This window comes from Aphelocoma coerulescens, chromosome 19 (genome assembly GCF_041296385.1).
Source record: "Aphelocoma coerulescens isolate FSJ_1873_10779 chromosome 19, UR_Acoe_1.0, whole genome shotgun sequence".
Taxonomy (NCBI): Eukaryota; Metazoa; Chordata; class Aves; order Passeriformes; family Corvidae; genus Aphelocoma; species Aphelocoma coerulescens.
In genome coordinates this window covers 6505943-6518769 of record NC_091032.1, presented here as the reverse complement: position 1 = coordinate 6518769, position 12827 = coordinate 6505943, and the positions used below count along the sequence as shown (strand labels likewise).

At 55.3% G+C, this 12827-nt stretch overlaps 1 protein-coding gene across 2 annotated transcripts in view; it reads left to right on the top strand.

Annotated features, from left to right (window-relative positions):
• Window positions 1–12827, top strand: part of SMG6 (SMG6 nonsense mediated mRNA decay factor) — a 105743-nt gene that overhangs the window by 49155 nt on the left and 43761 nt on the right. For both annotated transcript variants that reach the window (XM_069033298.1, XM_069033297.1), the window contains exons 11-13: window positions 1606–1722; window positions 2239–2398; window positions 10663–10864. In XM_069033298.1, the coding sequence (XP_068889399.1) occupies window positions 1606–1722; window positions 2239–2398; window positions 10663–10864 (479 nt within the window). The remainder of the gene's footprint in view (window positions 1–1605; window positions 1723–2238; window positions 2399–10662; window positions 10865–12827) is intronic.

The window sequence follows — 12827 nt, the reverse complement described above, 5'->3', positions numbered from 1 at the left end:
CAAGAAGTGAAGACAGTGCAGCATCTCACCCGAGTGCAGGAGGAGGGAGCGCGGGGAAGACGAGTGTAATTTCTTGGACTGGACTGTGGCCAGAGCACTGGGACTAACACTCTTAATTGTGGGAAAGGCTTCATGAAAGAGATTTACTGTCCCAGAGTGGTCACATCTTTAGTTTTATGTTTCCTCCAAAAGCTGACAGCCCCTGCAGTACGGCACTTCCTACCATTGCTCTGCGGCACCAGCTCAGCCCTGGCTCTGGGAGCAGAGCACCATCATTCAGCTGCCAGGTGCTTTTGGTGCCCTCAGTGGTCTCCACACTGGGTGCTGAACTCATTGACAGCTGTAAAAACTGTCAGTCAAGCCTACAGATGTTCCTCCTAATTTTTCATGTGTTTTCTTGGTGCATTCTAGTCTTTTTTTTGTTGTTTTTAACCTCCCACCCCACTGCTCTGAAATGATCTGTCCTTAAAACCCCGCTGTTTGTTCTGTGCACCTCAGGTGTTTTGCTAGCCACAGCTTAAATGGGGTGTCAGTGTCTTGCTCTAATCCTCTTGCCCTTTGCTCAAAATCCCTGCTCTGCCACATCTGGGCAGTTCAGCTCCCAACACCTCCATGCTGACGTGCAGCTGGTGCTGATGTCTCTGGCAGAGGTGCCTGGGAGCTGGGGGCTCTCCCTCCCCATGCCAGCCCTGGGGCTTCACTCACCCATTCAGAGTCAGTACCTGTGAGTTTGTAAAAATCCTCTGCCTGCCTGGGGGCAGCTGTTCTCAGGGTGAAAGCTCTGATCCTGCAGAAAGCCAGCGAGGAGCATCCTGCACAGAGTAAATGGCGTGGGTGGATAGGAACCCCCTAAGTGTGTGGGTTCTCCCCAGCCAGCCACTCCCCCACATCTTGGGAGGATGTAGGGTGGAGTAGAGGGAGTTGGGAAGGCAAAGGCTACCCTTAAGGCTTAAACCCCTTCTGGGAGCTCTGGGCAGGCTGGCATGTCCCGCAGCACTCCCCAGCCTAACCCATGCCCGGCTCCAGGCAGTTCCCTTGAGCCAGCTCCCCGCTGCTCTCAGCAGCCTCAGAAGTGGTTTCTGGCTGGGTGTAGATGTGCTGGGGGGATTTGCTCTCACTCCGAGCCGGCTCTGTTTGGAAGAGCTGTGGTCGTGTGGCATCTCCTTGAGTAACAGTTCCAATTAAGCTCTCTTGACAAGCTGTTGTGTGACTGTGGAGCTAATGGGAGGAACCCCCTCCTCAGCTGCTGAGGTTGAAACTCCAGCAGGGAGAGAGATCAAACATGCAGCTAATTACCCTTTTAACACTTAAACATACCCCCCTCTTCAGGGTAGGGCATCAGCCTGGAGCAGCAGCTTCTGTGCTGGGAGCCAGCATGGTCCTGGCTGGCTCAGCACACGCCATGGGCTTGGGCATGGTGTGGGCAAGGTGGCTGCAGCCTCTTTTTACTCCAGAGCAGCTACTCACCACCTTTTCTCCCCGCTACATGGAGCAATTATGTCTGGGATGGGTGTGAGTTAGGGAATCGCTCACCCCTGCCCCTCGTGAAGGCTGTGAAGGTGGAACCAGATGGAATATCTGACCCAAACCCTCTCTGTCTCCTAGAGTGCATCTCTGAGGACTGCCGCTCTGTCATCCAGGAACAGGCCACAGCCCTGGGGCTCTCCATGTTTGCACTCCTGGTGAGGAGGTGCACCAGCCTGCTGAGGGAATGTGTGCCAGGTAAGGGCTTAGCAGCAGGACCCATGCAGGGGCCCACGAGGCAGCCTGGTGGGGGTCAGGCCTTCATTCTCTGCTGGTTTGTACATCCTTTCCCCTCTGTTGGGGCATTAGGATCATCCCCTAGCATCTCAAACTCTGCCCAGTTTATAGCTGGATCAGCAGCAGGAAAGCCCTTGATGTGTGCAGAGAGAAATATTTGGAAGAAAGGGATGGACTCAGGCCATGCTTTCTGCCAGCAACTGGGAAACTTCCCAAAACTGGGACCTGGGTATCCTATCTCTCTGATTGGTGCAGTGGCACCCTGCTGCCCTCAATAAAGGGATCACAAACACCCTGGCTTGCCCTCTAGGCCAGTCCATGTAGGGAGAACAGATCTGTCTTTGTGCTTGCTGTGGGTTGTGGCTGTTCCCTTGTGCGTCCAAGGCTGGGATGTTGGGATCTGTGTCATACTTTCCCAGTCCCTGCCTGAGCCTGGCTGTGGTGAGCTGCCTCAGCTCTCACGTCTTATATTTGCAGTTCAGCCACAAGAGATGGAGCAGGAGGACGACATCAAGGTCTCTGCCTTGCCCCAGGACCTGAAGGAGCTGCTCCCCAGTGTGAAGGTCTGGTCGGACTGGATGCTTGGCCACCCGGACACCTGGAATCCTCCTCCAACGTCTCTTGAGCTCCCCAAACAGTACGTGCACCCTCTGGTTTTTGCTCCCTCCCTGAGCTCCTCATGCCACCCTTCCCCCTTGCTCATGCTTTACTGCTGGCTGTGGAACCGTGGCCTGAGCACCCAGGCAAGGCCCACTGCCCAGGAAATGTTGGGAATTTGTCCCCCTTGGTGACACAGTGACTTCTTCATTGATGTGTGAGTAGTGCTGGAGGGTGCCTGGTGGCTGCCCTTTGTTTCCATGTGTTAGAAGATGGCTTATGAGGTGGATTTTTACTTTCTGCTTAGGATGTGCATCTGGTTTTGTTGGGATATCCCTCCTTTAGGTGTTCCGCTGGCTCAGCCAGCTGGACAGGCAGGGCCTTCCTCTGGACCAGAGGGAACTCCATTTCCAGCATAAGCATTTTGTTACCTTTTTTTTGACTGAGTCAGGCCAACCTTGGTTGGGCTGGGCTAGCCTGGAGCAGCTTGCCTGTTCTGGAGCTCCAAAAATCACCTCCCCTCTGCTTCAGAAACCGCTTGTCCCTACCCTGCAATACACAAAAGGGTTAATTTTCTAAACTGGCCGATTTCAGCCCATTAGTCCATAATGCGGACTAGGCAATTTGCATATTTTTGGACAGAAAATTGAGCGAAGGGGCCAAGTATGGAGTATGCGAAACAGCGTCTGAGCATGCTCCGTAGCTGCTTTCCCGCAGGATTTTCCATCTGCCTCCGGTACTCCGGATCCAGAGCCTGAAATCACGTCTTATTGTTAATCCAAAGGAGCCAGAACCCAGGGTGATGGGAAGGCGCATTAAGAGTAATCCAGCAAAGTGGCTTAGCCATTAATGGGTCCCCGCTCCGTGCGTCAGGTCCAGTCCCGCTCTCCTGGTTTATTGCCTCTTACTCCAGTTCTTTTTCATTTGGCTGAGGAAATGGAAATCTCACACAGGAAGTTCTGGGCCTCATTTTGTGGAGATGGAGTCTGTTTTCTGTTTGTCGGCTGCTCGGTGTGGGACCGCTGCCTGCTCATGTGAACTGCTGCCCATCTTTGGGCAGGAACTCAAACTGGGATCCGTCACGTGAACGCGGCTGCACCAATCCCCCCCTTCCCCTCGCGCTGCCTGCGCAGGGAGCTGCCGAGCCCTTGGCCAGGGGCAGCCTCGAGATGGAATTTCTGATTGGGCTCACACAGCCAGCGCTCGGCGCCCGCCCCAGGACGAGCTGCTCCCCTTCCTGCGGGGCACGGGGCCGTGCCCCCCTGGCGTGACGGAGCAGGTGGTGGCAGCCCACCCCAGGGCTCTTGGGGGAGCGGTGGGTGTAGGCTGGGGGCTCTACTCCACAAGATCCTGATGTGCTCAGTGGAGGAACGAGGGTCTCTGTCTTGCTTGGCCTCTCCATGGAGGCTGGCTGAGCAGCCCCTCTTGTCCCACCGTGCCCGTCCTGTCCCACCTGCCCCGTGTTGGCTCCCAGCTCCTCCACCGCGGTGCTCTTTGGCTCACATGGAGAATCTGCCTTAGCCACGCTGCTCTTCCAGCCCAGATCTCTTGTATGGATGGGTGTTGGTGGTTCCAGAGTCCAGGACTCTGGGACAGCAGTGATTGAGCTTCCATGGAGATGCAGGTAGTGATGAACAGCAGGGAACCAGCTCTGCTCTTGGGCATGACCTGGGATTTGCAATGTTTGCCCTGGGGATAGGAAAGGAAAAGGAGAGCACTGGGTTAGTGTTTCAGCTCTCTATTGACACAAGCCTGCTGGCTGCCCTGGGGCTCTTCAGGAACCAGGTAGAGCCACCGAGTGCAGGGGTTTAGATAGGAGCAGCTTCAAAGAAGTTTAGAAGTAAAACATGGGTCAGAGCAGCAGGCGTGGTGGAGTAAGCCAAGGTTTATGGGCAGGGTGAGCTCAGGAGCAGGGAGAGCACGTGAGGAGCAAGTGCAGATGCCAAGTTGCAGAACTGAGTGAGGAGCCTGTGCCGTGTCACACATGCTCCTGCCTCTGGGACGTGCTGTGAGATTCCACCACTGCTAACAGAGAAGCTGGTTGGATACTCTCAAACCACTTTCCTTGCCCTTTGTGATGGCATGGGCGCAGAAAAGGGATGTAGAAATCCCCTGAAGCACAGCAGCGCCCTGCAGGGATGCCATGAACGTGCTAAAGCTTCTGGAAAAAACAGGCCTCATACCCACCTGGCAGCCCACTCAGAGCCCAGAGCTTGCATCAAAGTGCAGCTCATCCGGGGCCAGAATGCCGGGCTGGGCTCGGGGCCAGTGAGGCAGCTTGGCAGGACTCGGCCGGAGCTTTGGGCCGGGGCTGCGTGTCCCAAGGCCTCGCTCACCATGTTCACAATCGCTTCTTCTTCATATGGGAGAGAGCTGGGGGACTTTGAGAACGTCTAAACTCAGCCCAGCTGTGGCAGTTGGTTTATTGCTTTCAGCTGGTACTTGAACCCGGGTCCTGGTCTTGGAGTGTTTCCCAGGTTTAATCCCCGGAGCTTTCTCTGCAGCTGTATGACACTGCGCTGACCCCGAATGAGGATAGGAAAATAGAAACGGTGCCAAGCCAGAGTCTCTTTTTCATTTGGAGTCTGGCTGTCTGCCCATGACCAGGGTTACATAATGGGAAACATAGCTGGGGCTCTGGAGAGCCCGCGTTTCACCACGCTGCCCAGACCTTCGCATTCTGATGCTATATATCTTCCTAATTGTAGCTCGGATGCATTTATCACACTGCTGGATTTGAGTCCTTACAATAAAAAAAAAAAAAAAAAGCCAACAAAACCAACCCCACACCAAATTCCTCAGCTCACTGCTTTCCTCCTTGGACAGAGGCGGAGGGAAAGGTGTGAGGAGCGAGCGCTGCCGAAAGCCGGCAGATGGATGTGAGCCATGCGGGAGTGGGCTCCGTGGAGCGGGATGAGAGGCTCAGGAGGCTGTGTCTTCAAGGTCCTTTTTCTTGGTGGGATCTTGGGAATGAACCCTGGTACCTGGGAGACATCCTGTCCCTACCTGGGGGCTCAGCAGTCTTGAATTCAACCCAAGCAAGAAGCTCCATCTTTTCCCAAATCCACTCTTCTTGGTCTAGTGCACTCATCCAGCTCCTGGCCACACTGCATGGTCACTATGGCTCAGGGGATGCCCTGGAACAGGTTTTCAGTTGTTGGACTTCCTAAACACCTCTCTGTGTGTATTTGAGAGGTGAAGGGTGTCCTTCCTATTTTGGAAGAGGTGCTCAGCAAGCTTTCCATGACTCTTTCCTCATGTCTTTCCAGAATAAGAGCTAAACTTAACCTTGGACTTCTCTGCTTCAGTGCCTCGGGAATTGTGTGTCTGAACCAGGTGTTGCCAGGACTTCTAGCAGCAAGCAGCTGTCACTTTTGTATCTTAAAATTAATTTCTGTCTGCATGTTTTATGGCAAACCTTGAGTTGAGTTCTGTGCAGGTGGTTGTTTAAGGCAGTTGGAGAAGCATCTTTCGGACCAAATGTCCCCAGGAGTAAATTGCAGAGATTGGGGTGTAAAAGCAGGGATTCTGGGAAGAAGGGAGCAGGGTGGATCCCCCAAGGCAGAGATACTGGCAGCAGATGGGTCAAAAGGTGGATCTCCAAGGAGGCTGCTGTACAAGTGACTCCATCCCCTTTTGGGACATATGGCTGGGAAGCAGGTGAAGAGGGCTGGACAGAGGGAGCGAAGCTGCTCCTTGCTCTGCTCTGTTGCCATAATTAATCCATTGCTAAACAAAGCACAGGGACTGATGGGGAAGCCACTGGCTAGACAGACACTGCTGCAGGGCTGACCCTGTCGAACCCATGCTCCTTCCATGCAGGGCCAAGGGCCTCTCAGTTTGTGGAGAGCGTCTGCAAGCATTTAGAAATGGTTAATTTAAACCGAGTATTAAATTAAATCCAAAAGCTGTGAGCACATTCTAGAGCTTACCTTCCCAGAGAGATGTGCCAGATCGCTCTCATCACATGGCTCTTGCAGAGGAGTGTCACTGAGATGGCAGCTCCCACTGGGAGGGATGGGCAGAGTCTTGCACAGGGGTGCCAAGACATTGCTGGAGTTTGCTGGAGACCTAATGGAAAATCCCTTTTGCAGATCCCAGCCTCAGTAACACTGGCCACCAGAGTTTCCCTATCGAGACATCAAATCCAGGGTTCAGAGGCGTCTCAGTAGTGTAAACCTGGTTGAGATTGGAAATAAAGTTGACCAAAGGAGAAGCCAAAAGTCTCTGTGGAGAAGGGGGCTGTGGCAAAGCAGAGGCTGGCTGGGAGGAGACTGCACTTCTCCTGGGGAGGAGAGCATCCCTCCAGCTCTCCCTCCTGCGAGAGGAATGGGTTTATGGATAACCATGTACAGGGCAGAGTGGGGGAAATCACTGATGCAGAAGGGCTGTGACCACCTCATCCTGCTCTCTCTGAGCCCGGAACAAGCTTGGTGAACACCTTTTGAGTAAAGCTCCCATGGCCAACCCTTTTTGCTCCTTGCAAAGGAGCCACTTTCAGTTCAGCTTCCCATGGTCCAGCCGAGAGGAAGCCCAGGAGGAGGCTGCAGAGCACCTCATCCGGCGGGCACCGGGAGCGCGCGGCCCGAGGCGTTTGCCATCTGCACGGCAGCGCGGCTCGGCAGCGGCTGGGAACACAATGCAGGGCTTCTTCTGCGCCGCGCTTTCCGGGTTTGTGCTGCAGCTGTGGAGTTTGGATGTTAGTGTTTAAACAAGCTGGTATTACACAGGAAATGGCCACCTCCACAGGCCCCCGCAGGCTTGTAACATGGGGTCATTGTGCTTGATATTAATCACCAGGCAGCCCGCGCCCCCGGTGAGGATGGTGGCTCACGCCAGAGCCCCGCGTGGGGATTCGGCGAGCATCAGGCTCACCCTGGCATCCTCTGCTCTCCCCGTGCTTCACCGTGTGCCTTTTAGCCGGGTGGTGATGCATCATCTCTGCCAGGAGCCATCCCCAGCCTCTCCAGGGCGGTGCTCGGCCCCGGGGCCGCGGTCCAGCTCGCTGCGCACTTGCGCGGCTCTCGCCGCTGCCTGGCCGGGCCGTGTCCGTCGGCGTTGCAGCTGGGCTGCGCTCACACTGACAGCTACATTAAACCTGGAATCCTGAGGCAATAAAAAAGAAATTAACTCTTATTTTTTTTTCCTGTCCTAGTGGAATAAGCAAATGTAAATGTGTCTGTGGGGAAGTGAATGAACCCCCGTTCCGAGGAAAGACCTCGCGCTAACCCCCTTCTCGCTTCCTCGCTTAAAAGCTCTGGGAGCCTCGTCCCTGTACCTGGGAGCGGCGTGCCTGGGCTCGGTGTCAGTAATTCAGGGCCTCCCTCCACTGAGGGACGTCGAAGCCGTGGCACTGTGCTTGCACAGAGCTTCCAGGCACCTGGAACTGCCTGGGCTCTGCACGGAGGCTCTGGCACCACCGCGCCGTGGGGTGACATAAGCCAGAAATGCCTGGGGGTAGCCGTGAGGTTGGTCCTGGGCAGGGGCAGTGGGGAGAAGGAGGCTGAGAGGGCTCACAAGTGTCGTGTGACCTTCCAGGGCGAGTGCATGTCTCAGCAGGAGATTCACAGAGCCATAGGTGTCAGCGTGAGCCGTTTGTCCTCGCTGGCTTTGCTGGTGAATGATCTTGGTGGTGGCAGTGATGGGATATGTGCTGCAGAGGAGGAGCTGTACCCCAGGGGGTGGCAGAAAATGGTCAGAACTGATCTCTGCAGTGCTGCCTCTGCCATCACAGGAGAAAACCAGGGAAAAATGCCAGCACTGCTTCTTTCTTGGCTTTCTGAAGGCTCTGCAGGGCGCTGCTGGGGTAGCATTGCAGTGAGAGCTGGCTACCCAGGGAGCCAGCACAGTCTGAGGTTTGACTGGAGTGAGCCCAGGGTGGGAATCTGTCACATCCAGGGCAAATGGCAGATGTGGCAAGGCACTGTCAAGCTGTAGGTGAAGGATGAAGTGACAGGGACTGCTCTCACACTCACAGGTGGTGAGGGGTGCCCTGCCTGGCAACGCTGCCAGGGGGGAGAGGGTAGGGCGCTGCTGGGCTGAGTTCCTGCAAGGGCATTAGCAGTGCCAGCTCAGTGACTGTTCCTGTGGCATTTTTCTGACTTTGGATCCAAGCCCTGTGGAGGGAGATGCTCCCTGTACCTCATCTGTGCTGATACCCCTGCCACCGCTACCCCTGCCCTGCTGTGAATCCCAGTCCAGCCCAGCATCCTGCCACTGCCCTCTGCCTCCCTCCCGCCCTCACCGTCACCATCATCCCCTGCCTGCAGCTCTGCTTATTGGGAATACTGGCGAGCTCTCTGCAATGTGTTTCTTTCTGCTCTCCTCCACCGTGGCCCCATGCACCTGGCTGTCCCAGCTCCCTGGGAATGTCCCCTGCATCCCTGCCTGTCCCCAACACCCCAGTGCTCTCATTCCCCAGCAGTTGCGGGCACTTTTCCCATTCCTCTCCCTGCTGATGCCTCTGCACCTCCTTCATCCCAGCGAGCCCTCGTGGCCGTGGGGCCCCACCAGTGCTATGTGACCGACCTCAGGCAGCCGAGCCCAGTTGCCAGCAGGGCACTGGGGGAGGCTGAGCCTCCCAAGCCCTGTGCATCTCCCATGGGCAGAGCTCGCCTTGGAGGTGGCCCAGAGCAGCCCTATCACATCCGGTGCTTGTCTCTGCAGCCCGGGCTGGAGGATAAACTATCAGGGCTGTGGGGCAGTGGATCATTCCTCTTATTATTTTCTTCTTTTGCAGATAGGGGTCGTGGAAAGTTCAGTTCCTTTTAACCCTCGCAGCTCTGTTTATTTTCCAGCTGGTAGCACAAACGCAGCGTTTCCCATTACATCACAAAGGGCCTCGGACAGATCCCTCCGAAAAACGTGTTGCAACTGTTTATTTTTTTCCATATTTAAACATTTCTGACAGCCAGACCTGGCTGAGCCAAGCGATGGAGCTTTGTGAATGAACCCAGCTCCTGGTGTCTGTGACCAGAGGGTTTTGAAGGACCTCTTCTCTCCTGCAGGACGTGGGCTAGGGCTGGCTCGGGGACGTGGGCGACTCTGTGTTACATGTGTGCTGATTACGTGCCGGGCTTTGATTAATGGCTCCTCATTCTGCCTGGCTCCCAGGACGCTCTTGAAAACAAGATGTTTCATTTCAGTGTGCTTTCCTGGTACATTGATTCCCGTAAATAACCGAGTGCAGACTCTGTCCACCTGGAGCAGTTCAAAGAGCAGGGGGCCTCCCTCCAGCCCTGGGCTGCCTCGGCCCGCACCGGTCACTGCTGTACCCCAGGGGATGCTGGATTCCCTGTACTTTTCTCCAGAGCTGTGGGGTGGAGGAACAGCCCACCAGAAGCACATCAGCCCCAGTTTCCCCTATTTCCTACTTAAATCCCAGTTTACATCCTAAAAAAACCCGCAATTTGAGTGTTTGTAGAAACAGGAAGGAGAAATGCAGTGCAAGGCAGCCTGGTCAGCTGTAGTACCCCCCCATGCTTGTTGCCTGTTTCCCTGCTTTCTCCACGCTGGCTCACTCTGGGGTGCTGGGTCCTCCTTGGGTTGTGCTCAGCCGTGGGGGTGTGTGATGGGAACCCGTGGAAAGCAGTCCAGGGCTACCCTTGGCCTCGTGTTTGCACCCTGCACATCACTGCCACTCTGGGAACGTGAGACATGGCAGAGGCAGCTTTGCAGGTCGCTCGTGAGTGTTGAAACCCATGGCCAGAAGCAAAACACAGCTTTAACCCCCCATGGCTGGGGTTTAACTGAGAAAATCTCTGTGCTGCAGAGCCTGGCTGCAGCATGTGGCCACAGCCGATAAGAGCTGCGCGAAGGAGAGGATGCTCCGGGCTGGGCTGGAGTCCCTCAGGGTGGATTGGAACCCTCCAAGAGCCCTTTCAGCCCCGGCAGCAATGCGGGTGTGTTCGCTCTGTCCTCCCAGCAGGCTTTAAAATTGAGTAACTCATCCCTTCTGCCATCTGGAACCAGCCGGGTTCCCGCCGGCAGCGCACGGGGAGGCCGCTGCCCGCGGGCGCTCGGGCTGGGGGAGCGGGCAGAGGTGGGCAGAGCAGCGGCGAGGGCGAGATCCCGGGAGCCCATCCCCATGCCCGGGGACGGTGGCCGGGGTCAGCGCTGGCGGGCCAAGGTCACGGTCCCTGCCGGGGTGGGTGCCAGCGCAGCTGCGGAGCCGTCCCGCGGGGCAGGGCAGCAGCGGTGCCGTGCCTCGCCTCGCCTCACCTCTCTGGTATTCGCTGCAGCATTGCAGGCAACTCCCAACGCATTCCAGCCCTGAATTGCTCACGTCTCTCCTCGTTCTCCCAGGGTCTCAGTAGATGTGTGGGCGACGCTGGCTGACTTCTGTAACATACTGACCACAGTGAATCAGTCGGAGGTGCCCTTGTACAAGGACCCAGATGACGACCTTGCCCTGCTTAGCCTGGAAGAGGATCGGCTGCTCTCGGGCTTCGTTCCCCTGCTGGTCGCCCCCCAGGAGCCCTGCTACGTGGAGAGGACCTCGGACAAGGTCAGCAGTAGGCCAAACATCCCCCCTCGATTCCTCCAGACTTTTATTCTTGGGAAGTTTTCTGTGCAAACGGAACACGATTAAGTCATTGAGAAGGGTGTTAAGGGAAAATATCGACCTTTCAGCCGCTGACATCCAGCTCTGTGTCATGAAAACCCCTCTTGACTTCCTCTGGTGTGTGTGTGCTCGCTGGCATGTTGTATATACGATCATTTCCTCACTTGTTTAAATAGTGCAGCTTGTGTTGGCAGAGCTCTCGGTGCACTCCAAATGGTTTGCATCATGCTTAAAGCACCCTCCCCCTCCCCCCGGCCACAAAACTCTGCCTTAGGAAGGCAGCCAGGACTTTTTTCCTTCTCTAAAGAGGAGAGTGATAAATAGGTGACTAGAGAGAAGCAGACACCATGTGTTAACGTACAAAAGGCTTTTAGGAATATGAAGCATTCCCCACTGCCCGCTCTCTATTTTCCTTTCTTTGCTCTAGGAGCCCATTCTAGGCTGAACTTTCCTTTGCCTGTTTGTTTTTAGAATAATGAAATCAGTTCCCTTGTTGATGTGGGGTTTTGGGTCTGCTCTCTGCCACCACCTGGCCAGGAGGGATCTGGGGGCTGCACTTGGAGAACGTGTCTGAGCCTGGTGGGGGATGGAGGAGGCACAATGGCATTTGTTTTGCACGCCCTCGGAGGCACGGCAGGATGAGAGTGGCTCTCAACAGTTTCCTGCTCGGAGGCAGAACTGCAGCTCCAAAAACGTGGCTCATCTGGGAAGCTGCAGTGTCCCCTCCCTGAGGGGTTGGTGCTCCAGGAGAAGAAGTGGGTATGCAGAGTCAGGTTTCTGTGGAGAGCCTGTGTGTGACAGTGGCAAGGTGCCTTTCCTGGTGCCACTTCTTCTCCTGACACTGTCCTGAAATGACAGTGAGAAATTCAGGACCTTTCTCACAGAGGGACCCAAAGGTGCGAATTTCTGTTTCACTTCTCTGTCTGCCCCAACCTGTGCTCACAGCACTGCCTGCAGCACAGGAGCACGGGCTCCCAGTAAAACCAAGAGCCCTCCCAGTTTGGGGAAGCGCCTTAGTCCAGGAAGTGTCTGTGGAAACATGAATTTTTAAGTCTCTGTTTGACAGGGTTAAAATAAGAAGCATGCAGTTGTTTGCCATTGCTGCCCTAAGATTATCCCAGTGTGTGTGGTGGCCTCATGGGGGTTCTGCTGGGGACGGTCCCAGTGTCCCTATACAGAGATTCTTTTCCCAGCAGCCACAAACCAGAGCCCCCAGCAGGCAGGTGAGGTGGCTGAGCAGCCCTGGTGCCCTGTAACTTGTGGGAGGGGGTCGGTATTCCCTGAACTCTGCCTCCTCTAACTACACACCAGTTTATTTGGAGTGCCATCTACCTGCCCTGCCAGGCACTTGCACTCATCTTTGTGTCTTTGTCCTGTACCTGCACCTGAGCTTCCAAGCTGAGTTCTCCCTGTCCCAGCTCTGGTTCTGGTGCTTTGTAAAGAAACTGCACAACTCCACAGGTGGGAGTTGGTGCCCTCACAACTCAACACCAGCCACCCAGGAACTGGGGAATATCGGGCATGATGTGTTCTCAGTTCTGCTGGAAAAGCAGCACCGATCCCAGAGGGAAACAGCGAGGCCTGGCTGTGCCTGTACCCCTTTATTTCTTTCTGACCAGTGCTTTTATTAATGGCCAGACAGGTGAAACAGCAGGTGTGCATGTTCTGTGTGCAGAGGACACCTAAGAAGATGAAGAGGAGGACAGTGAGTTAGAAAAGAGAGCTCAAAAGCCTGATTTCCAAGAAGGGCCTGGGTGAGCTGGGGCTTTTTAGTCTAAAGGAAATTTGGGGAAAAGGCAGAGAGGAGAACAAGCTGTCCTTCAGCTCCATGCTGAAAAGCACAGGAAGGAATGAGCAGAAATTGCAGCAAAATAGATTAAAGTGAGACTTTAGGAAAGGTTTCACA